This window comes from Hylobates moloch, unplaced genomic scaffold, assembly GCF_009828535.3.
Source record: "Hylobates moloch isolate HMO894 unplaced genomic scaffold, HMol_V3 SCAFFOLD_18, whole genome shotgun sequence".
NCBI classification, from domain to species: Eukaryota; Metazoa; Chordata; class Mammalia; order Primates; family Hylobatidae; genus Hylobates; species Hylobates moloch.
This window is the reverse complement of record NW_026652293.1, coordinates 69,882,552-69,909,714: the sequence shown is the minus strand read 5'-3', so window position 1 is coordinate 69,909,714 and position 27,163 is coordinate 69,882,552. Positions and strand designations below refer to the sequence as shown.

At 36.6% G+C, this 27,163-nt stretch overlaps 1 protein-coding gene across 1 annotated transcript in view; it reads right to left on the bottom strand.

Annotated features, from left to right (window-relative positions):
• RYR2 (ryanodine receptor 2) overlaps positions 1–27,163 on the bottom strand; it is a 799,701-nt gene that overhangs the window by 500,731 nt on the left and 271,807 nt on the right. Inside the window, exon 3 of the mRNA XM_032137647.2 lies at positions 20,615–20,719. Coding sequence (XP_031993538.1) covers positions 20,615–20,719 — 105 coding nt within the window. The remainder of the gene's footprint in view (positions 1–20,614; positions 20,720–27,163) is intronic.

The window sequence follows — 27,163 nt, the reverse complement described above, 5'->3', positions numbered from 1 at the left end:
AGGCTTTGAGCCATACATTTTATATGTAATCTTATCATCTGCATTTTACGTACTAGAAAACAAATGACATATAAAGGTATTACGCACAAATCTTCCACAACAAAATGAAATGACACAAAGCTACTAAAGTTGCTAAATTTTCTAGAAAGTTCATTATTTTGCCTTTCCCCTGAAAGTCGCAACATACCTGGTACTGATTTTTTATGTAAGATGGTAGGCAGGGAGTTAAGAGTTGTCTCCTCACCCACCCTCATAGTATACCTATCCAAATGACCATTTACTAAAAAATAAATCTTTTCCCCATTAGCACTGCATTGTCACTTACTAATGTGTCAAGACACAAATGTGCAGATCTACTTATGAACTCTATCCTGCTCTATTTTTCTGTCTCTGTCCTAATACCCAACGGTCTTATTGTAACATTAAAATAATTCTTGATATCCAGGATTGAAAGACTCTAACCCTGTTCTTTTCTTCAAAGTTGTATTTGATAATCTTGCTCTTCTTCACTCAGAACTGGCTTTTTCAACTGTCATGCACACAAAAAGAAAACCTGCTGGGATTTTGATTGAGATTGCATTGACCTACCCGATCAATTGGAAGAGAACTGTCATCTTTGTAATACTGAGCCTCCCAATATATGAACATGGCATATTTATCCTTTTTTTAAGATCATCTTTATTTTTCTCAAAATGTTTTTCAATTTTCTGTGTAAAGGTTTGCACATCTTTTATTAGAGTTATTCCTAGGTGTATGTTGTTTTATTATACTAACATAAGTGAAATCACTTATTTTTATTTTGTAATTGCTTTTTACAAGAATATAAAAATATAACTGATTTATAGTGAGCTGTGACTTTGCTAAGCTCATTTTTTAATTCGAAAAGTACCCACTTTTCCCAACTTTATTCAACATTGCCTTGGAAGAATTCAAGATTTCACCAGTTTTGCGTTTGATAGATAATTTCTATCAGTTTAAGTAAATTTTCTTACATGCCAACTTACTAATATTACAATGAATAGGTGCTTAATATTGAAAAATGTTTTTATAGTATCTGTTAAAATAAATATATTTTTCTTGTTTTCTCTTAGTAAGGTAAATAACAGTAATTGGTTTTGAATCCCAACTTGGTTGTAATAGGCTATTGAGTTGATATGTCAATGGGATGGATTTCCTAATATTTTAATATTTTGTGGAGGATTTCTACACCTACAGTGCCTGATGAATATCAATCTATACTTTTTTTTTTTTTTTCACAGTCTTTGTCATAGTTTAGGATCAGGGTTATGTTGGCCTCATAAAATCAGTTGGGAAGTATTATGAAAGAGTTTAAGATTGGTATTACTGTTTCCTTATACGTTTGGTGGAATTAACCAGTGAGGCCATCTGGGCCTGGACTTCTTTGTGAGAAGGCTTTAATTATAAATTCATTTTATTTAATAAATATAAGACAGTTGATATTTCCCACTTCTAGTGTTAGGGTTGGTAAACTGTATTTCGCTAACACTATATTGTTTCTAGAATGTTTTAATTTCTTTGGAATAAAGCTAGTCACAGTATTCTCTTACCATCTTTTCGTGGTTTGGAGGTTCTGCAGTGATTTCCTGTTTTCATTTCTAATATTGTTAATTTCATATTCTCTCTTTTTCATACTCAGTCTTTCCAAGGGCTCATCAATTTTATTAATCATTTCAAAAAATCCAGCTATTGGCTTGGATGATTTATGTTTCTTTCTACTTCATAAACTCTGCTCTTTATTATTTCTTCTTTCTACATTTTTCAGGTTTAATATTTTCTTTTTGTCTTCTTGAGATACTTAGATAACTGATTATTCAGTTCTTCTTATGTATTTAGGGCCGAAAATTTTCCTCTAATCAGTTTTAACTGTATCCACAGTTTTAGATACGTCTCATGTTTTCCACTATTATCCAATTTAAAATTTCTTATAATTTGCCATTGTGATTAACTTGTTGATTCATAGGCTTATGGATTTGCAATTCCTTTTGTTACTTATTTATTACTTAATTAAATGATGAGAAAGGAATACACTCTTATTTCAAACCTTTGAAATTTGCTTATACTTCCTCCATAATCAATTTTGGTAAAGGCTCCATCTGCACTTGAAACAAATGTGTACTTTCTCAGCATATGGTGCTGTGTTCTATAAATGTCAATACGTATGTTAATTAATCATACTGTTCAGATTTCTATATCCTCATTCATTTAGTTGCCTGATTATTGTAATACTGTGAGAAGCACGGTCTTATACATTGATTGTTGATTGATTTCTCCTGATAATTTTGTCAATTTTTGTTTTTATAAGTTTGAAAGCTGTATCATTAGATTCATGTAAATTCAGAATTATTTTATTTTTCTTATAAACTGACTTTTTTATCATAGGGAAATGTCCATCTTGATTTCTCGCAATACTTTCTGCCGTAAATCCTTTCTCAGATGTCAGATTTTTTTTTTTTTTTTTGAGACAGAGTCTTACTTTCGTCACCCAGGCTGGAGTGCAGCAGTGTGATCTCAGCTCACTGCAACCTCTGCCTCCTGGATTGAAGCTATTCTCCTGTCTCAGCCTCCCAAGTAGTTGGGATTGCAGGCACACACCACCACGCCTGGCTAATTCTTTGTATTTTTAGTAGAGACGGAGTTTCTCCACGTTGGCCAGGCTAGTCTTGAACTCCCTCAAGGGATCCACTCGCCTCCCAAAGTGCTGGGATTACAGGCATGAGCCACCGCGCCCAGCCCTTTCTCAGATATTAATATAGTTATACCAGCTTTCCTTAGATTCAACTTTACCACGTATACAACTTTACCATCCTATAGCTTTTACTCTTTCTGTAACACAGTCTTAAAGTATATCTCTGGTGAGCAGCATACAATTGCAGTTAATAAAATCTGAGAATCTGTGAATTTTGATTGAAATATTTAGTCAATTTACATTTAGTTTTATTCTTAAAATATGAGTTTATACTTATTATATAGTTATAGTTATCATATTATCATATTATTTACATTATATTGGTCTCGTGTTCTCTTTACATAGCTTTATAGAAATATAATTTACATATCATAAAGTTCATTTATTTAAAGTACACAATTTCAATGGTTTTTGGTATAGTTACACAGCTGTGAACCATCACCATAATCTAATTTAAGAACAGATTCAGCCCATATGTTATTTCTTTTCCCTCCTTTCTTTCTTCCTTTACATTAATCAAATATCTTCATATTGCATTTTTCCCTCTGGAAAGTTGTTGGTTATTCTTTCTTTTTCTTTTGGTTAGTACCTTAGAGGTTGCATGTGCATCCGTGACATTTAATAATCTTCCATTGTGATTAACTCTTTCATTATAAGTATAAATTAGTAACTTCACCTTGTTCCAGAAAAAGGATCTTTGAACATGGTTGACAATTTTATACTCTCCCACCTTTTGAGTTATTATTGTTTTGCACTTTAATTGCACATATATTTTAAACCCCACAAGGCATTAATACGATTACTTTGTATAGTTAGCATTAATTTACATTTGGCCATATATTTACTTAGTCTTCTTTCCCCCCTGCATTTACTTTTTTCAATCTGGTATCATTTCCTTTCTGCCTGAAGAACCGCATCTCCTATATCTAAAATTATCTCAATTTTTATGTGTCTGGAAATGTCTTTACTTCACTCTCACTTTTGAAGTAATTTTTATCTGGCTATGATATAGAGTTAGTGATTATTTTTCCTCACAACATTAAAGATGTCATGCCTTTGTCTTCTGATTCAGATTTTTCTATTGTATCATCAGATATCAGTCTTATTATGGCTTTTAAATTTTGTTCCCTCCTCCAGCTACTTTTAAGATTTTTTATTTTTCTAGTTTTCAGCATTTTTACTATGTGTGTTTTTATAAGTATTATAAAGTGTGGTTTTATAAGTATTAATACCAGTGTGGTTTTATAAGTGTTAATCTTTCTTAGGATTGACAGTAATCTTGAATCTCACTATTGTAGCTCCAAATCCATCACAGTTTGGGAATCCAGTTACTCGCATGTTAGATTTTATTACTAGGGTTAATGCATCTTTTATGATTTTTTCCCTTTATTCTTAATGTTCATTTCTCCACATAGGCCAGTCTGGATATTTTCAACTAATCTGTTTTTCAGTTCATGAATCCTTTCTTCAACTATGTCCCAGCTGCTGTTAAACTAATCTTCTGAGTTCTTACTTTACTTACTGTGGTTTTCAGTATTCGAATTTCCATTTGATTTTTTTCATTATAGATTCCACAATTGTTTTAAGGTCTGTGACTGATAATTCCAATATCTGGATCACTGATCCTGGATCACTGATCACAGATTCACAGGACCTCAAACTGAGGCATCGACCTAAATGTTCACAGAGCAGACCGGGTACTTTTAAAATGAAAAATACAAAGCACTAAATTAGAACAGACAGATATGACATTAATGTGGGAGAATTATAAATAAAAAGAAAAGCATCTCTCCATACTGTAATATCGTATGTGATTATGTACTTTAACAGCATGAGATCACAAAGTCTTTTCTGCCATCAGTTCGAGAAAGAAATTTACCATAAGTTTAATTGAGCAAATGAAGCACAGAAGTAAGGCCAGTAATTGACTTAATTAAACATTAGCCCAATTTCCTAACTTTACTCTGGTTTTGCAGTATTAGGCAGAACTCTCCCAGTTCTTTTAGATCTGTCAAACAATGAAGGCGACTTAGTACAATAAACTCAGCAATCTCACACACTAACACACATACAACTCAATACAAGGAAAGGGTTTAGAAATTTTATTCTTCAGTATAAATGCTTTCTTTTAAAATTTAAACTAGGTAATAACCAAGATCTACTACTTCCTAAATTATTCTTACTTTAGAATAGGAACAGGTTATGTAATACTGTTTCAATGTTTTCTGAATTTGTTCAAATCCTCAGGATATGCACTTTTTTTCTTTTCTTTTTTTTTTTTTTTTTTGAGGCAGAGCCTCTCTCTTTGCCCAGGCTGGAGTATAGTGGCAGTAGTAGCACTCACTTCAGCCTTGACCTCCCAGGCTCAAGCAATCTTCCCACCTCTCAGCCTTCCAAGTAGCTGGGACTACAGGCACATTGCACCACATTTGGCTAATTTTTTAATTTTTTGTAGAGACAGAGTCTCGCCATGTTGCCCAGGCTAGTCTCGAACTCCTGGGCTCAAGTGATCCGCCCACCTCAGGCTCGCTAAGTACTGGGATTATAGGTATGAGCCACCACACCCAGCCCGGATATGCACTAATTCAAAATTATCAATATCTCCTTTTTCTAAGCACAGAATATGTTAAAAGTGGCTGTTGCATAAACCTTAATGTTAACAAATTCAAGTGGATGGATGGGTGCTAAGTAAATAATATAGTAAGTCTCCTCCATGGAGGCTACTTATCAGAATTACTAAGTTAAATTAAATACCACAAGTAATTTCATTTGGGAGATAAATAGTCAAGAAGTGTAAGAACAATTTGGGGGTGAGGGGAAAATAAAGAGGGGGACTAATCTTAATATTAAACATTTCTAAAATATAGTGATAAACAGTGTTATTAGACATAATAATAACTTTGTTAGAAAATATTCAACTTAGAGTACCACCTCTAGGAATGTGTATTAATTTAAATGTACAATTAAAAAGTCATCACAATAAATATAAGGAAAGAAATCATCGGTCATGAATAATGATGGAACTTTTGCTTAGCTAAAATTAATAGAAAAAAATCAACTTGATTACTACTCTTAAATAAATTCCAGCTCATGTAATACTGTTTCAATGTTTTCTGAATTTGTTCAAATCCTCAGAATCCTCAGGATATGTACATTTCTTTTTTTTTCTTTTTTTTTTTTTCTCTTTTTCACCCAGGCTGGAGTATAGTAGCACTCACTTCGGCCTTGACCTCCCGGGCTTAGATCTATAATGAATAATAAATTTCATATAATAATAAAATCTTAAACAAATTTTAGGTCTATCTACTATGAAAAACTGGTGGGTAAATAGAGGAATACAGACATTTTTTTAAACATTCTAACAAATCAGTGCATCCCAATCAAAATCTCAGCAAGTTATTTTGTAGATTTTTACAAACTGATTTTAACATTTATATGGGAAGGCAAAAGACCCATAATAATCACAGTATTGGAGAAGAACAAAGACAGAAACAGACATTACGTAACTTCAAGACTTAGTACAGGCCAGGCACGGTGGCTCACACCTGTAATCCCAGCACTTTGGGAGTCCGAGGTGGGTGGATCACAAGGTCAGGAGATCGATACCATCCTGGCCAACAAGGTGAAACCTCGTCTCTACTAAAAATACAAAAATTAGCTGGGCGTGGTGGTGCGTGCCTGTAGTCCCAGCTACTCAGGAGGCCAAGGCAGGAGAACTGCTTGAATCCAGGAGGCAGAGGTTGGTTGCAGTGAGCCAAGACAGCACCACTGCACTCCAGCCTAGTGGCAGAGCAAGACTCTGTCTCAAAAAATAAAAAAATAAAAAAATAAAAAAGACTTACTATAAAGCTACCAGTAATCAAGACAATGTGGTGCTGGTTAAAGAATGGGCATTGAACAAACCCATATTCTAATGTAAATAAAATGTATAAAATACATACCAAATAATCACTATATAAAATGAGAGACAAAAATAAGAAAATGTGAACACCCAGTGATAAGGAACTCTATGAGCAGAAATATTACTTCTGACTGGGAGTGTCATGAAAGGGTTTGAGGAAGACAACTCGGTGGACATTTGCAGAGAAGTGGGGGGTGGTAAACTTTTGAAAGGCTCAGAATTCTAGGTTGAGGAATTAGTGCAGTAAGAATGTGGAGAATATATACCTGAAGAAAGTGTAGCATATTCAGGGAGTGAGTTCAGTTTGGATAAAGAACGAATAGTATAAAGAACTAATTAGAGCCAGAAATAAAGAAGGATTACAGTTTTAGATTCCTTTGTAAGAACTGAGGTCACAGGATAGCAGTTAAATTAGGAACGGTCTGCTGGAGGTACAGTGTGCAATAGTTACAGGCAAGTTGAAGACCTAGATCTAAGAAGACATCATCAAGGCAGCCCCCGGCAAAAAAACGCCATGAGAATAATCCAATCATTAGCTGGATTCACCCAGCTGCACATATTTCTTCCTGACCAATGCTTGAATAGTTTCCTGAGGAACTAAAAAAAACCCCTTATGGGGGCCAGGTGTGGTGGCTCACGCCTGCAATCCCAGCACTTTGGGAGGCCAAGGCGGGTGGATTACCTGAGGTAAGGAGTTCGAGACCAGCCTGGCCAACATGGAGAAACCCCATCTGTACTAAAAATACACAAAAATTAGCCAGGCGTGGTGGTGGGTGCCTGTAATCCCAGCTACTCGGGAGGCTGAGGAAGGAGAATTGCTTTAAACCAGGAGGCAGAGGTTGCAGTGAGCCAAGACCATGCCATTGCACTCCAGCCTGAGCAACAAGAACTAAACTCTGTCTCAAAAAAAAAAAAAAAAACAACACCTTATGGGGAAACTATATACAAATCAACAAAACTTCAATATCTGTATCATTAGTACCATCCACATCAAATCCATGCTGGAGCTTTAGAGCCTGTACCTCAAGAATCAAGAAATGATATAATTAATTTCCTTCCATGTAATATAATTGTCATTCACACAAATACTTCTATTCTGGAAACTATCAGAAACAAAACTTCTAGTCCATGACTGTGTAAAGATAATCACAGTTTTTAATTGTTGACCTTGGTACATTGTTTCTATTTATTCATCTGAAAAAAAAATCACTTATTGAGTGTTTATACCTACAATGCACACGTTCCATTTATGTCCTATTCTGGAAGAGGCATCTGTAGCAACTCAGCTGGCTCTCACTATTTACTCTACACAGAATCTAGAAAGTGGGTACTCATCATATATCAATAGAGTGAACAAATGCAATTAACATCAGCTTATGAAGTATTTAATTTTGCTAGTTTAGCTGCTGTTTCTTCTGTGATCTCTGGTGTTATTTAACTTTCATTTAGCTTTATCTTTGCATTGTCCAATCTCATTCATTGTTGTGTGAGATTTGGGAGGCTTTTTTTTTTTTTTGAGATGGCATCTTGCTCCGTCACCCAGGTTGGAGTGTAGTGGCACAAGCACAGCTCACCGCAGCCTCGATCTCCCAAGCTCAAGCAATCCCACCACCTCAGCCTCTGAAGTAGCTGGGTCTACAGGTATGCTGGCTACAGCTATTAGCCACCATGTCCAGCTAATTTTTTTTATTTTTTGTAGAGACAGTTTCACCATGTTGCCCAAGCTGGTCTCAAACTCCTGGGCTCAAGTGATCCTCCCACCTCAGACTCCCAAAGTGCTTGCATTACAGGCGTGGGCCACAGCGCTTGGCCTACTTTTCTCTTTTGTCAGATACTGCAAGGCTTTCAATATGTTCTTCTTGTCTGACATATGGCTCACATTTTCCAGGGCTGTGGAAATCAGTGTGCGGCAATATCAGGCCCATTCTGTGTGTTCTTGCTGCGCTGCTCTTTGTACAGTTTTCAGGGGTCTAAGGACAGTTCTAAGGTTTCTGGTTCCAGCAAAGGACCCTTCTACAGTTCCACGTGGTCTTAAGAGTTAATGCTTCACCAGGAAGTCATGGGTCACATGTGACCTGATCTCAGAAGCCACATGAAAGTAATCAGGTTGTATGACCAGTACTGACCTCATGCTCAGTGTCAGAATGTTCCATCTGCTCTCTGTAATCCTCAAGTTATGTAGATCCTGCTGGTCTTTGTCCTTCTCTCACACTTCTGGGATTACTTGCAGAAAAGTGTATCTTCTCAGAATCTGTGACTGCAACAGTCACTAAAGAGGTTGTGTGAGTTGGGTGAGGTGGCTCACACCTGTAATCCCAACATTTTGGGAGGTTAAGGTGAGAGGATCACTTAAGGTCAGGAGTTCAAGGCCAGCCTGGGCAATATACCAAGAACCTATCTTTACCAAAAAAAAAAAAAATTGATTAGCCAGGCATGGTGGCTTGTGCCTGTGGTCCTGGCTACTCAGGAGGCAGGAGGAACCCTTGAGACCCAGCATTGGAGGCTGCAGAGAGCTATGATCACACCACTGCACTCCAGCATGGGTAACAGAGCAAGAATTAACTCGAAAAAAAAAAAAAAAAAAAAGGAAGTTATTTAATTCAACCAAAAGGAAGACTTCTTTTAAGTCTTCAAATCAGAGACAAAATACAAGATTCTGTATGCATGCATATTATTTGTATTGCCTTCTGTAAACAGATTCTATAAGTTTTATCTGATTCACAAAGACACCATGACTATGGATAACCATGTAATTTCCCATCCAGACTGGGACACTTCGGACAACAAAAGGGGGAACTAATAGTGATTATGCTGTGACCACAGGTATTCACCTGGACTGTGTCAGGCAAATAAGGATAGAGGATTACCGAACCCAGAAAGTTATTTTCTGACTTTCCCTTTCAAAAGCATTCCTTTTCTCCCACAATAGAGAGCAAATTCAAAAACAGCTGTATTTAACAGACAAAAAAGCTCTACCATATGTTCAAAACTGTTACTACAGTAGCAGAAACAGAATTTTTGGTACTTTTCAGCCCCTTAATTTTGGTCTATAAATTCTATCTTGCAGTCCCTCCAGTCAGCAAATATTTCCTGACTATCTAGTACATAACACGCATTGTCTTGGATGTTAGTGGTACAGCAAGCGAATACCACAGACCCAAAGACCTGCATTCCTGAGAATTACACTCTAATGGGGACAGGAAGGCAATAAACAGACCGGGAATACATAGTCTTCAGAAGGTGTTGAGTGCTTTGAAGAAAACACACCAAAACAATGCAGGATGGAGTGTTAGTTGTTGTTTTTGCTTTTGTGTTTGTTTTTGGGGGAGGATATTGCACCACTGCACTCCAGCCTAGGGGACAGAATGAGACTCTATGTCAAAAACAGAGAAAAATGTGAGAATGGCTGATTCAGTAGGCATATTGAATGAGAAATATGCCATGTCATTTATTTGCTATGATATGTTTACAAATGAAAATTTTTTCTATTATAAACACACACAAATAGCTGAGGAAGATGTCCAAATTGAATGAGACTAATCAAATAAAATAATCTATACATTCAAGATTCATAATCTAAAACAGTGCCTGACTACGCCATTGTGATTAAATTACATGCTGCTTAAATTGACGTCCTTATTGAGTTTGATGACAGAGTCTGGAAACCACGTCATTCAAATACTTAGAAATATGGAATATCCTTGGCTTCTGAGTAGAAAGTTGTCTTTCTAGAAACAGAAAGACAGTGAGGCTGAAAGATGCATCTTTCAACCACAGACAAATTTCCACATCCACCTAAGTGACAGATAGATAATTGTTGCTCAGTGAATATTTTTAGCTATGAGCCCTTCAAGAGATTATAATCACATTCACCTTTACATCACTGCATCAATTTTGCAGACGAAGGGTAGGTACATATTTATATACAGAGGCTTTGGACAAGACGCTGGCTAAATATTACGTTAATTAGTAAATTTGTGAATTTATTGGCATTACAATCTAATTATTGAAGTATTATTTATGCTTTACCAGGGATGTTCCTGAATAGGAAGGTAAACAGAACACAGTCTCTTAAAAGAATGTTAAGTTAGACTAGATATTTGAGAATGGAAGTTTCAGAGATAAATAGCTAGTAGCATCATATTGTCTACAATATAAACACACACTAATCCATTCATCATTTCACAGTTATGAGGACGTACAAGACGAGAAGTGTTGGGTAGGTAATTAGATCTCTCCTCTGCTCTCTCATTTAACTATTTACTATGAAAGCAGGTTCATACCACATTATATTGATCTTCTCTCTTTATTATTAGACTGCTAAGATTCTCAAGAGCAAGGAGGCTTGCTATTCATCCCTGCCCCCCTAGCTCTAGAATACACAAAAGTAACTCAATCTATTTTTGTGGAATGAACACTGTATGAACGAGACAGGTGGAGAATGGACATGTGCTCTTTATTTCTCAGTCATGCAGACACCTGAGCACAGGTATTTTCCTAGGCAAAGATTTCACTTGTTGGTCCTAGTTTGGCTCAAGAACATGGAGGGTCCCAAATATAAACATTTCCAGTGGAAGTATACAGATGCTAACTGTGTATCTGCTGTATGATGTAGCAGACAATGTTAGAAATTACCTGACCTTCATTTTCACATACAATTCTCTTCCTTCTCCCAATAAAAGAACTTAGTTCTTAGAAGTATCCTTCCCTATTGCCATCCCTATGGTCACAGCCAGTTGTGCCGGCCCCATTTTCTCTTGGGAGTAAACAAACTTAGCTATGGGTGTGTGACAATGGGCATGAGGGAAATTCTGCCAGGGAGTTCCTGGGGTAAGTGCCTTGCTTTTAGAAATAAAGAAAGTCAGCTCCTTTTTGTGCCTATAGATGATGTTGACTTTGGATATCATCCCTGAAATTCCTACAAGGTATCTTGTAATCATGAGGGAAGCTAGCCTGTGAACCAAGCAAACACAGAACACAGCAAAGAGAGCTACAGAAATCTGAGCCAGAGCTTGGATCAACTAAACCTGACTCTTCTCTTCCTCTGGACATTTTGTGTCCTTATTTTTTAAAAACCATGTATAATTAAGTGGTAAAAGATGATAAGACAGTATATGATTCCATTTATATAATAATATTTTATGCATAAAGTTATAGACGGCTAGATACCAATCTTTTAGCTATGGTTATTTTAGGGGGGAATGAGGATTATGAAGAGGGTATTTTTATTTTATACTCATATATTACTGTTATAAAAATAAAACATTTCAATGATTTAGAACTTAAATTTAAGTATATTTGCATATTGCATGCATAATAGACACTAATTACTTTTAACAATAGCATTAATTAAAAATAACTAAATAAACAAATGAAGATATATATAAAAGCAACTTGTTGAGTTCTTATCATATTCCAGGCAGGCATCTTCCTGAAACACAAATAAAACATAGTGAGTGTGGTATTCTTTTTCTTTGTTAATAGGAGCCTGTTCATTCTTTGGCTATAGTCTCTTCAGTGGCAGATATCTCTACATTTACACTATTTAAAGTATGGTCACAGTTTTAAATCCTAATTCTGCATTTTAATGGAGTTGAATTCTGTATTTTACTGGAGACTTATACAGAGCATATTTGAAAATGGATGAACATCATCAAGTGTTAAACCTCATTTTTTTCCAGTGAGTCCTTAGCCCAGCCATTTGAGAAATTTACTTTTAATAATATACAGAACACAATTTATATCATATGAACCACAAAATTCATCAACTCTTTTTCCTCCACATTACGCCAATGTGCTTTAATGGAAAGAAATCATTAATATAAAACTCAACTAGCATGGACACAACATTAACTCTTTTCATTTTGATCCTTGATCTATCTGCCCTAAAGCTTGAACAAAAAAGGCTTTACGACGCAGTGTCTCTGAGCAGATACCATAATACCGGAAGAATGAGGATACAAAAGAAATATTAAGATCTACTGTTGGAACTGTGACCATACTTTAAATACTGTTATCTGCCACAGAAGAGACTATAGCCAAAGACTGAACAGGCTCCTATTAACAAAGAAAAATAATACCACACTCACTATTTTGTATTCGTTGTTCAGGAAGATGCCTGTCTGGAATATGATAGGAACTCAACAAATTGCATTTACATGTATCCTTATTTTTTTAGTTATTTTTGATTAATGTTATCGTTAAAAGTAATTAGTGTCTACTATGCATGTGATATGAAAATATACTTAAATTTAAATTCTAAATCATGTGATTAACTACTGGAAACTCAGAAAACCTTCAGAGAATGAAGCCCGTTAAATACAAAATGCATGTGAATCTACGAATTGGTATGTACATAAGATAGATTGAAATTCCTATTGATTGGTTTGCAAGAAAATCAGGCTCCTGCCAAATCAAAAAGTATACTTCTCAGTCATTTTTCAACTAGATTGTTCTCACTTCCATTTGATCTTGTCAATAACATCTTACTCAAGCTCATCACATCCATGATAGGGTAGGCCACATAATGGCACCCCGGAACCATCCACATCCTAATCCCTGGCACCTGTGACGATGTGACATGGTAGGTCACTGCTGGCTTTGAGGGTGGAGGATGGGTCACAAGCCAAGAACGTAGGCTAGAAAAGGCAAGGAAACAGATTCTTCCCTAGAGTCCCTGGAAGCAATGCAGCGCTGCCAACACCCTGATTTTAGCCCACGGAGATTGATTTTAGACTTGTGACCTCTAACACTAGAAAATAATAAATGTGTGTTGTTTTAAGCCACCAACTTAGTGGTAACTTGTAATGGCAGCCATAGAGCAACTATAGCTAGGGCCTTCAGGTAATTGAAGGGTTTATTGTTGTGGGTGTAGTTTTGTTTTTGTATTTTGTCCAGAGATTATAGTTATTTTCTTCAGAAGGATCAGATCTGGTAGGAGCTTACTCAAGCATACTCAACGCAGAGACCATCGCAATGATAATAGCACACCCATAGTGCTTCTTGCATACCAGGATTGCTCTACACACTTTACTTCTAATTTAATTCTCACAACAAAGGGAGATGCTATTATTTTCACCACATTATACATGAGAAAATTGAGGCACAGAAAGGTTAAGTCACTTATGTTACCAGGAAATGAACTCAGGGAGTTTGCACTATAATCTATGAGCTTTAACCACTATGAGATAATACACAGATCTTCATCTTTTGCTCTTGCATTTATATAAAATGATCTTAGATGCAATTACCTGTGTGAAATTGGAGCCTCAATGTTTGATAAATGTACTTTTAAAAAGTAATTTATGGGGCTTCAGTGTTTCAAAAATGTATTTTTAAAAGTTTATTTACCAGTAAATTTAGCCAGTTGCTTCTCAATGCTTTTTTTTTTCTTAAATTGAGATGGAGACTCGCTCTGTTGCCCAGGCTGGAGTGCAGTGGCACGATCTGGGCTCACTGCAAAATCCACCTCCCGGGTTTAAGCAATTCTCGTGCCTCAGCCTCCCAAGTAGGTGGGATTACAGGCACGTGTCACCACGCCTGGCTAATTTTTTGTGGTTTTAGTAGAGACGGGGTTTCACCATGTTGGCTAGGCTGGTCTTGAACTCCTGACCTCAAGTGATCCACATGCCTCAGCCTCCCAAAATGCTGGGATGACTGGTGTGAGCCACTGTGCCCGGCCCCAGGCATTTTTGAATGTTCTTAGAGTACATGTCTTAAAGAGACAGGGGTTTTACAAAAAGAATGACACAAGTGTTTTATTTAATTAATTAATTAATTTATTTATTTATTTATTTTGAGATGGAGTCTCACTTTGTTGCCCAGGCTGGAGCACAGCGGTGCAATCTCTGCTCTCTGCAACCTCCATCTCCCAGGTTCAAGCGATTCTCCTGCTTCAGCCTCCCGAGTAGCTGGGATTACAGGTGTGCACCACCACACCCGGCCAATTTTTGTATTTTTCATAGAGACGGGGTTTCTCCACATTGGCCAGGCTGGTCTCAAACTCCTGACCTCAGGTGATCCACCCACCTCGGCCTCCCAAAGTGCTGGGATTACAGGCATTGAGCCACTGTGCCCAGCCGACACAAGTGTTTTACTACTCCACATTCTACAGCTCCATTTTTCATAAAAGCTGGGCATGTCTGAGTCTGATCTATACCTCTATTAATAATTAAGTCATTGTAATATTTTGTACTTTGAAGACAGTACATAATTTAGAAAGAGGAAATATCATTACAGTTTCCTGTAAAACAATAAGCCATTTTACTAAACTGAAACATAAAAATCATTTTAAGAATATCTCTGGACATGTTTTGGATTGTCTTCCTGACAAGTATTATTTTCTATTACAATTTTAAGGAATTGCCTAATGAGCTCAAATTGTTCCTTGGAAAAAATTTTGAAATGATTTTTCTATTAATAGTTTTAATATTACTTCTAATAGTTTTGGAAATGATTCTAAAAAGTGCCAAGAAAATTTAAAGGAATAACAAGTTCCACATACGCAATTCCTTCTTCATGCCAACATGATAATTATATACACTTCTATAACATACATGAAATTATACTATAATTGTTTTTCTATCCCTGCAGTTGTAAACTCATTGATGACAAAAGAAACACTTAAATTTCTATACATAGAACCTTTATAAGATATGTTATCTTATAAATGTTGAAAAAGCACTAAATGATTCGAATTGGATTTATTCAATATTCAATTCAATATTATTTGCTCCTCACAACATTTATAACATCACAGTGTGAATTTTATAGATTTTTAAAGTATCATTCATAACTTACATAGTGGTAAACTACCAATACCCACGATCATGAGGAATATATAGCAAATGAATGAATGATCCAAATCATAATCACCTGAATTATAAATGTTAATCTATTTATCCATCAAACATCAAGATGTAAGGAGCAAAGAATGGTTAATTTTAATTTTTTCTCTAGTTCAATCTACAATATTCTGATAATAAAGGGACCCAGTCAAGTGGCCATAAGCTAAAGTTGAAAAGGACAGGGTCCTACACTTCCCCAGAAACAATTAAACCGAAAGACAGAAAGACACTCAATGTGTATTTTAAAATATGCTGTCCTCAACAGAATATACAAGCCATATATTGGACTCATGGCATTAAACCAAAGCAATGCCTCTCCAACAGATGATAATTATTTATTTATTTATTTTTTTATTTTTTTTTTTGAGACAGAGTCTCACTCTGTCACCCAGGCTGGAGTGCAGTGGCGCAATCTCGGCTCACTGCAAGCTCCGCCTCCTGGGTTCACGCTATTCTCCTGCCTCAGCCTCTCCGAGTAGCTGGGACTACAGGCGCCCGCCACCACGCCCGGCTAATTTTTTTTTTTTTGTATTTTTAGTAGAGACGGGGTTTCACCGTGGTCTCGATCTCCTGACCTCGTGATCCGCCCGCCTTGGCCTCCCAAAGTGCTGGGATTACAAGCGTGAGCCACCGCGCCCGGCCGAATCAGATGATAATTATTATAAATATTATTTGAAAAAGAATTTTCAGTAAATTTCCTGGACTCCAAAACCAAAGCCCTTTCTACTATACTACGTCACCTCTCACTTGATATCTGTGCTCATATGAGATGAAATCCTTCAATTAAATTAGGCATTACAAATAAAGTTGTGTGAGAGAAAAGTGTCTACCACAATTTTGTGAATTAAGATAAAAGCAAGAGCCAAAAGCACAATATTACTTAAATTATGAAACTTTATTAACTACAAAACACATGGAAATAAGCAAATGCTATCATCAACTTTCTATTCTAACACTGTCGTGGCATCATTAAATCAGCAAACTACATGTGCCAGAACTGACGAGGATACTGGGGACGAGGGAAAATGAGTGGGAATCGGACTGGCTATGTCCCAGAGAAGGAAGAAAGTCATTAAGGCTGGAGAAAAGGCAGTCAGGAATTAGTAGCAGTCCAACCCAGGGAGTTTAAAAGTATACAAAAAAGAATAAATAAAACAATAATAACATGCACCATCATTTAATAATTACTAAGCCTTGATGATAAAGTTATCTTTCCCAAAGCCACAGAGCTAACTATGGCAGACCTGGTATTCTCAAACAGTTCTCTAAGACAATAAATCCCTGTTTTTAACCCTATGCTATCTCATCCGTACGCAAAATAGAGCTGAAGAGCAAGAAGAGCAATACAGAGGTAGATCTGCAAGTGACAAGTTATTCCAGAACTACAGAAAACCCAGTGGGGGAAATAGAACAGCAGAAGCAAGAATGTGCATAGGCAGACACCCAGAGAAAACGGGGCCAAAGAGATGGGTGCTGCTCAACAGACACCTTCTCCTTCTCGTTGCCTGTGTACTGCCTCCATCCTCAAGATCTGAAAGCTTCTGTGGGCAGCTACTGAGATAAACAGGTCTTGGCCTATTTACTATTGACATGGTTTTAATAAGCATAGAAGCTAAATGATAGTCAATGTAATTATATAGATATTGGATCTAGGTCTCTCTTTTAACTATATGTATATATATATATATATATATATTTTTTTTTTTTTAATTAAACAGAAATTTTAGAAAATCCACTTAGCTGAAATCCTTCAGAATGATTTTGGTGCCACAAAAATATGAGTTATTTTACTAATAGTCACAATAAGCAACCTTCTAGGGAACCAAAACTTCATAGATTAGGTAATATTTTCTCCCATTTCATCTTACACACGTCTTCTTCTGTTATCATAATGTTCATGATTTACTTTGTCACAAATGACATTGGGAGTTTTCTGCTAAGTTTCCTTAACCATTTTATGAAAACCATGTATTTATTCATGACCCAAGAATACTAGCAAAATGATCCTTAACCACAAAACACAAAGACATGGTTCTAAATGGAAAATTTTTCCTTATCATCATCAAGTGTGTTTGTATTGCTATGTGCGTATAACATTTTGGACATTAAATAGTATAAGTATTATTTAATTTACTGAATTACATAAGAAATTAAAGAAGAATTAGTAAATAAAAAAGAACAAGGCTTTGTAAAGAAAGTTGATTATGAAAGAGGTGGGAATCAGGGAACACAAGGTTCTTTTTGATTCACTGTTCATCTGAAAGGAAAGAAATGATTTCATGAAAATTCACATTACCTTCCTGACACACTTCATCCTACGAAAAGTGGCTCTTCGTTTAAGCAAACGACACATGATTTATTAACCTGGAGATAGTAATTTGATTGATAAAAGGATTCCCCATTAGAGTTCCATAATGAGTGTAAAGGGGACATTATAAGGTACTAGAAAAAATGATATTTGGAGTCCAGACTTGGTTCCTACAAGTGCCAGCAGCATCCATGAGTCACGTATCATCAGACATGATATTTAGCTGGTGTGCACTCTTACGAATAAAATGGTTAAGTGGAAAATATCTATCCTTCTTGGTAACAGTTGCTGCCCCAAGTCCCCACAGTGCTCCCTAACCCTGACCACCCCAGGGGTCCTCCAAGATACCCGCCCCCCCGCCCCCCGTTGCTCAGGCTACCTCCAAATCCATAAATACAATAGAGACCTCCAGAACCCTTCCTCCAACGCTGTGGCTGGGGCTGTGCTAATTAACTGGCATCACCTGTGTCAAGCTCGGAATGAATATCATTTCTGGGTATAATCAAAAATACTCAGCAGTATGAGAGAAACTTTCATTTTTCCCTAATATACAGTACCCTGTTGAGCTATTTGACACTGGTTTCTTTCTAAAAGTTACTAATAACCAGAAATAGGTCTCAGCTTCATGCAATGTGTTTATTCCTTGTAGCAGTTTTTCCTCAAATTATACTTCCTAATTCATGTCTTATGGTAACTATACTGCGCTTTATAAAATAGTGTTCAACACATCACACAAATTACTACTTTATCTGTGATAGAGACTTTCTAGTGAACAATTCAAAACTAAATTCAGCTAAATAAAAATATTTGAGGAGATCCAGAAATTCTAACTAATAAATGTCTTGACAACATAAATCCTAGAAGCTGGGTACAGTGGCATGCACCTGTAATCCTAGATATTCCAGAGACTGAGGCAGGAGGATTGCTTGAGCTCAGGAGCTCAAGACCAGCCTGGGCAATATAGCAAGGCCCCATCTCAAAAAAACCATAAATCCTAAAACAGTATTTCAAATTACTTCCTATATTTCAAGAAACTTTAGAGTTTGCCTAGCCCAACCTTGTGATTTGAAGAAGATAAAAGATCTTCTCAAAGATGTTAAATTTAAAAAACGCAACTTAGCAATATAAAAATTAAATTTATGGCAATTTAGTTCTAAGTTGTTATGTATAAAGACAGATGAAATGGCAAGATGCATTTTTTAAATGCTAATGCCAAATAAAAATGATCTTTCTTTATAAATCTGATTTGCATATCAAAGTTGATATGACTCAGGGATGTTTAAAAATCAGGAGGGGTTATTTCAGGTAGAAATGAAACTAAATTGAGAATTGTTTTACTCTTTCATAATTTAAGCATACCTGAAAAGGTTTACATGAAAGAATAGAAATTTTTAAAAGAAACTTTATATATTTTAATAATTTCAAACTTTGTTGTAAACAAAAAATGAACCTGAAAATCTAAAATACTAAGCTTTTGTAAAATAAGTTTCTAGTCTAATATCAAATAAAAATCACTAAAGTTTCTCTTCCCTACTTAATAGTATACTGCTAAAATTTAATTTAGAATTAATGCACAAATCAAGTAAAGTCATAAGCTGCATGACACTAAAATTTTAAAAACTACAAGGCTGATGAAAATAATGTTATAACTGATCACTCATTTCTATGGATAATCATTTATATATTACCATTTTTCAATCTCTTTACTTATCCAGACCAGAGTAATGATTAATAACAACAGCAACATATAGATCAATAATGGCAAAATAAAATTTTCAGTTTTATCTATGGAAATACTATACTTTATTAAACCATACACTGCAGTAATTACAGTACCAAAATTAAAAATTAAAAAAACCTGGAAACAAAAAATTTGACCATTAATCCTCCTGCTTAATTCTAAACCTTAATAAATTGGTTAAGACTGGGTAACAGCCCAGATATCGGTCATAGGAGGTCTCATTGAAAATAAAATAATCAAATAGGCTTTAAAAGAAAAATACTTGCATTGGGAAGCCACATAACAATTTCAGGGCTGGGCGCAGTGGCTCACGCCTGTAATCCCAGCACATTGGGAGGCCGAGGCAGGCAGATCACGAGGTCAGGAGATCGAGACCATCCTGGCTAACACTGTGAAACCCCGTCTCTACTAAAAATACAAAAAAAAAAAAATTAGCCGGGCGTGGTGGCAGACGCCTGTAGTCCCAGCTACTTGGGAGGCTGAGGCAGGAGAATGGCGTGAACCTGGGAGGTGGAGCTTGCAGTGAGCCGAGATCACACCACTGCACTCCAGCCTGGGCGACAGAGCCAGACTCCGTCTCAAAAAGAAAAAAAAAATTTTTTTTTTCAGAGGAAAAGGATTAGCTGTTTGCAAAATTACAATAGACTAAAGCCATATCACCAAAATTTGGTTACTTAAAATATATAACAGTGCCATGAAATTTTACTTCCCATGAAAAAGCTCAGAACGTAGTCACATAGTGAGAAACATTTGAAAATGAAATAAAGGTTAATGACAAATAGCCATGCATAAAGCTATGAGTTAAAATAATAACCATAACAGCTCTGAAAATGTAATGAAACACAGAAATGCTCAAAGAAAGGTCGCTCTAAACCACAGACATAAGCACGAGGCCTAGTGACACAGATCACATCAAGCTTGGATATATTTTTTTAGTTTTCAAAACACCACAAATATGCTAGATAAAGCAGAAAGTCAAACGTAAGGACATTCCAACTGAAAGGCATGGACTTAGTTTAGCAAAAAGAAAATCTCTGACACCTGTGAAAGAAGTCGTTCCTATAGTAGCTGGGCTCATTAAAATACAAGTCTACAGAAATTGGGTACTTGCCCCTTCTGATTTCTCCACGGTGTTAGCCAGCATCTCCTGCAGCGCCCGGACAGAGAGGGACTGCTCCAGCACAAAGGTGCAGATGGAGAGGTCTGGGGGGACATTCTGCACAGAAAGAGGAAGAGCCGTTAGCAGCGTCATCTTCATCAAGCATCCAGACCCAGCTTACCTTAGGAGGCTCCAGTTTCTTTCATAGAAAGAGTATTTGTCAACTTTCTACTGCAAGTTCTGCAGTCATCAAGAAACACTGTCATTACTCCTCATGTTTAATACATTTTAAAAACCAGAGATAGTGGCTGGGTGTGGTGGCTCACACCTGTAATCCCAGCACTCTGGGAGGCCAAGGTGGGCAGATCACCTGAGGTCAGGAGTTTGAGTTCAGCCTGGCCAACATAGTGAAACTCCATCTCTGCTAAAAATACAAAAATTAGCCGGACGCAGCGGCACAAGCCTGTAATCCCAGCTACTCAGGAGGCTGAGGCGGGAGAATAGTTTGAACCCAGGAGGCGGAGGTTGCAGTTAAACAAGATCACACCACTGCCCTCCAGACCTGATGACAGAGCGAGACTCTGTCTCAGAAACAACAACAGCAACAGAAACACAGACAGCAACAGCTGCCATTTATTGAGTAACAATAACAGCTCTGAAAATGTAAGGAGACAAAGCTTACTCTGATATGCATTGCCCTGGGAGCTGCATCTATAATTCCCGTGGTCGTCTATAGTGAGGATTATTACTATCACTTGTGTGAACAGGATAAACAGAGAAGTTAGATTCCTTTTCCAAAGTCACAGAGCTATAAAATTTTCACGCTAAGGATTAAAATCCAGATTTCTCTGACTCTCATGCATTCATTTCTAACTTACCATTCAGTCTGCTGATAAAAAAAAATTAAAGAACAGAAAAATAACAGTTGTCTCAAATTAATATTAAAGATAAGCAAATATAAAACTGAATTAGTATAAAATATTCACAGACACAGTTTTCTCCTTATCCACAAAGATAGCGATTACTTTGTTTTATTCCAGTTGGATGCTATATTTTGCCTCTAACTTGGTCCTGTTCTGTGTGTATGTATATTGCTTTATTTTTTCATCCTCCATTCGTTTTCTTTCTCTTTAACTGCTATCTCAATCAAGACACCACAATTTCTCAAAATCACAACTCAGGAGGTGAAGCAACCAGGATAAGAATTGACTGGCTGTTCACGATTCAGGTGATGGGTGCACTAAAAGCCTAGACTTACCACTACACAATATATGCACGTAGGAGAGCTGTACTTGTACTTCCCATATATTAACCTATATAAGTTTTAATTTTTTTTTTGAGATGGAGTCTCACTCTGTTGCCCAGACTGGAGTGCAATGGCGTGATCTCGGCTCACTGCAACCTCCACCTCCTGGAGTCAAGCAATTCTTTTGCCTCAGCCTCCCAAGTAGCTGGGACTACAGGCACGCACCACCAAGCCCAGCTAATTTTTGTATTTTTAGTAGAGACGAGGGTTTCACCATGTTAGCCAGGATGATCTTGATCTCTTGACCTCATGATCTGCCCTGCCTCGGCCTCCCAAAGTGCTGGGATTACAGGCATGAGCCACCGCACCGGGCCTTAATTTTTTTTTTAAATAGAAAAAAAGGCACATGGCTGTAGTCCCAACTATTCAGAGGGCTGAGGCAGGAGGAATGCTTGGGCCCAGGAGTTTGAGGCTGCAGTAAGCCATGGTCACACCACTGTACGCAAACCTGAGGGAAGAGGGGAAGACTCCGTTCTCGAAAAATAAAAACAAAATTGAAAAAAAGGAAGAAAATTCAGTTTGGGTGGTTAAATTGTGAGTGCATTGCTTTCCTTTGTTTCAGTTTATGGAAATGTTTTCCAATAAATAATAATAAATAATGAAAAACAACTGATTGGTGAGTTAGAGAGAACTGTAAGCTATTAATCATGTATGCTTTTGCTTAGATAAGCAGGATCCAGTATGCAGTCCAAACAGGTACAAGCAAACGTTCAATGGAGGATCTTCGTATCAGAAGAACATTACAAATACACAACGTGTAAGCAAGTTATGCCTTCTTCATTAAAAGAACATTGGGAGGATACATTTGATAAGCTGATGCAATGCATCAAAATTGCAATTTACACTGTTTTAAGTTTTTATTAAATTGAACCTCTACCACTGGAATGATTTTTCATCACAGCATAAAATGATGCTTTATGGTTACAAGGAAAAATTAAGTGCTAGAGTTCTAAAATCAAAGCTAAAATTATTTTATGGATAAATGATGTCCACAATAAGGCCACAAAGCTTAGTCAGACCACACAAACCCCACTGGTTCCCATGCTTTGTTCTGTTTTTTTGTTTGGTTTTTGTTGTTGTTGTTTTTTTTTTTTTTTAAATACAATTTCTTTCTCTGGCTTCTGCCATCCTCCTCTCATGGGCTCCTGTTTACCCAACCCAATCACTTTCCATTCCTGCTCAGACAATTTCAGCCAGCAAAGAGTCCTCTCAAATCTGGCACAGCTAACTGCTTCTACACTCTGCAGTTGGCCAGACAAGGGCTTTCTCTCTAAAATCCCGATATACAAGTTCGAAGGCTAGGAAAAGGACTCTCTTCTACTCTGGAATTTAGGAATACATACTCTTAAATTTAATTTTTAAAGTTCTAACCATACTAATTATAGTCTGTCCTCTTGAGATCAAGACAAATGCTAATGTAAAAAAAACTGTTAATGTAAGTGTTTATTTCATTTATATCCATTGAAAATGTGAGGGTTTATACTCTGGCGCTGCTGAAAGGGCGCTATGTTATTAAATGGTGTGTTGGTGAACTGACTTGAAAAAAGAAAGCCTTGATTTGTAGCATTTGCCCATTTCTGTGGTGTAAATACTCCAATCACTGCTGATTTCAAAGTATCAAAGTTTACAAATTGGCTTACAAAAATCCAAAATATCTAACAATCAACTCTTGGCAGTTTCTAAGAGCTGTTTCCAGCATGTCATTAGACTGATTTCAGACCAATATTCATTAATTGCTTTAGAATCAGCATATCCTAATAGTTAAGAGCATGGATTCTATACACAGACCACCTAAGCAAAAATACTGGCCTCATTACTTATTAGCTGTTAACTTTTATAATCTTTGGTTTCCTTCCCTAAAAAATAGTGGATAATAATTACACCCTTCTCATAGGGTTGTTATGAATAAATGAAATAATATATGTAGAGAGCTTATCAGAGTGTCAAGAATATAAAAAGAACTTAAAATAAGTGAGCTATCATCATTAGTTTTGCATATTGTAATTCTTCTCCATTTCTGGAAATTACGAAGCACCACTTGTTTCTCAAAATCGGTTCTTGCATGGATTCTACTTCGCATAAATAGTGTTTGAAAACACAAATCTATAATTATGCACCTGTTCATAACATCCAAAATGTTCCAGTATTGTCAAGAAAAGACACTTTCTGGTAACGTTTAAAACTTTATATTCTGGTTGTATTTAAATTGTTTCATGCCTCACTTAGATCAAAATGTTACAGTACGGATTGCTGTAATATCTCACGTTATTTTAAAGATCCTTGAAAACCACAGGGGTTTCAAATGAATTAATCCTGTCAAATGAATTTTATTTTTCCACAGAGTAATGAGCCTGCTACAGCTATTTTTTCAGATCGTGGGAGTTAGCATAAATAAACACGCCAACAATCTTCAAAGGCAATTCTCTGTGTCTTACAAACGCCACCCATTTTGTTCTGAGTCATCGTCACCATGCTTTCTCTTTCTCTTTGTACCCAGCTCCCCCTACACACACAAATGTAATAGAAAAGCTGAGACAGTTAAAAAAAAAAAAAAAAAAATAGTGTTTACCTTTCAGGAAAACTTAATACACATCAGAGATTTGTAATGTTGTCTGTTTTGCTCTAAAGAAAAATGGTCTAGTTATTTTAAATAACAGAATCACCAGCATAATTTGGTACCTTTTAAAGTCAACAACTAAAAGTATTTCTTCATTTAGATGTCTATTTCTTCAAATAACATTGAAATTTGTACAGTTATACCCATGGTAGCATGTCAGGCCTTTGTTCCCACTTTCCAAAAATAAAGCAGCATCACTGGAAAATAAAGCATCTCATTCATTCATCAAAGATCAGCTTCAATAAATGGCCCCAAACCAAAATGACTCCTAATGCCAGGAATGGAAGATAAGGTAAAACATTTTACAAACACGTGGAGTAGAGGCTCCCATTTGCAAGCATTTGCAAATTATCATCTTTTCCTTAGTCTTACTTTGTTTTTGCTTAAGTCTTATTGCTGAGAAAGTTAATTTTTAGAACTTCAATGTGAAAGAATGTTCCTTGCCCTTACTTTGAGTGTGCTCCCAAATCACGAGAACTTTCATATAGTCTGCTCTGCATTTGTTAAGTGCTTCTAAATACTCAGATCACATCAGAACACAAAACAAAAACTGCAGTTGAGCATGTTTACCTACCTGCCTCTTACATATTACATATGGCGTTTACCTGTAATGCAAAATTAAATCAGAGAAAGAGATTCAGTCTGTCTAAATGTCTGTGTCTGTCTATTCTACCCAGAATAGTGCCCAAAGCAAGCTTGCAGGAGGTTAATAATACTTTTTATATGGAGACAACACCAATTTTATCAGAATATGTATACTTCGGGAAAGGTAACAGACTTTAAGCCAGCAGCATGGCTGTGTGCCTTTTCTTCTTTCTCTTTTTATTTTATTTTTTTAAAAATACAAACTGGTCACCATCCTCCCCTGCCTGGCAAACACTGTATAGTCTTAGAGGGGGAAAAAAGTCTCAAGAATAACCACAAAGCAGCATCTGGCTTTGCTGGCTCTGGAGAGGCTGTGTAAAAATCAATTAGGTTTCCAAGCGAAGTATCTATCAACTATTTGGCTTCCAGAGATATATCTGCCTAACTCACTTAAAAACCTATTGAAACATGTCATTACCTTAACTGAATAACAACCAATAATTTAGGACTATATAAGCCACATTAAGCCACCATCCTTCTCATTATTATGTGTAAAAACTGCATACTAATAAACTACTCCATTTCACATCCTGATGCCTTTGCTTATATTTTTTTCTCCCTTGGCGTGAAGGTCCTCACCTATGCACACTATTTCATATTTTTAAATCACACGTAAAATCACACAGAAAAACATCTCCTTGTAGGGACGTCAGACAACACTGGAAAACTGAAAATTCTCTTTCCAAATTTAATTATACTCACTTTCCCTTTATAGTGTGCATGTTTCCAGTCCTTTTTCTTTTTTTTTAAACATATTTTTTGTTTTGTTTTGTTTTTGTTTTTGTTTTTGAGACAGAGTCTGGCTCTGTCACCCAGGCTGGAGTGCAGTGGAGCGATCTCGGCTCACTGCAAGCTCCTCCACCCACGTTCACGCCATTCTCCTGCCTCAGCCTCCTGAGTAGCTGGGACTACAGGCACCCGCCAGCACGCCAGGCTAAATTTTTGCATTTTTAGTAGAGATGGGGTTTCATCGTGTTAGCCAGGATGGTCACGATCTCCTGACCTCATGATCCACCTGCCTTGGCCTCCCAAAGTGCTGGGATTACAGGCCACCACACCTGGCCTATTTCTAGTCCTTTTTCTGTGCATTTACATGTATACATACACTATGTATTCATAGCAGTAGAAGCATTCATAGCATGTAGAAATACATAGATTAGCTTTTTCCATTAATGGGTTCACGCTATATAAATTACCATTTTTAAATTTACTGATATATCCTGGAGATCACCGTCTGCCAGTAAAGATATATCTACTTCATCGGCATGACTGCTACAGAATCTAGATACACCATATTCCTGCTGAAGATTAACCCACGTGTTCTGCCATGCAACACTGTTATTCAGCTTGGATCCCACTCTACCTCATGACCACCACCACCAGCAGCAGCCCTAATACAATGGCTTACACAAAGAAAATGTTCAATGTTTGATGAACTATCCTCAAACTATGATTTCATCTATTTCTGGAAATTGAAACAGATGCACATATACTATAGGAATACAGGCAGTTAGAGCCCTAATGACAAATCTGCTTTTGGTTTGGCTGTTTTGTTAACCCTAGGTTTCTAGCACAAAAGCAAACAAGTTAACTATGCTTTTTATACTGCCTTTCAATTGGGCTCCAAGTGACCTTTGACATAACACAGGTATCTCAAAATGTATTTTGCAAATTAATGATGTAGTTAATGTTGACAGTTTGACAGCAGTAAATCATTGTACCAGGAACATGGAATTCGGATCTGATGGGTAACTAGCCAAGATACCTTAGGGGAGTAGGGCTGAGCTTCCCTACCTATTATCCGACTTCAAAGAGATCGAAAGAAGAAAATCAATTCATGATAACCTGGACAATGCCAATAAGTTATAATTTTATCTGCCTAATTTAAGAAAATCCTACATCAGATTGAGAGCTCAGAATCAGAGAGATATAAATTAAGAGAAAAGCTGTTCTTCCACCAAGAGATGTGAAAACAGTATACTCTAAAACAGAG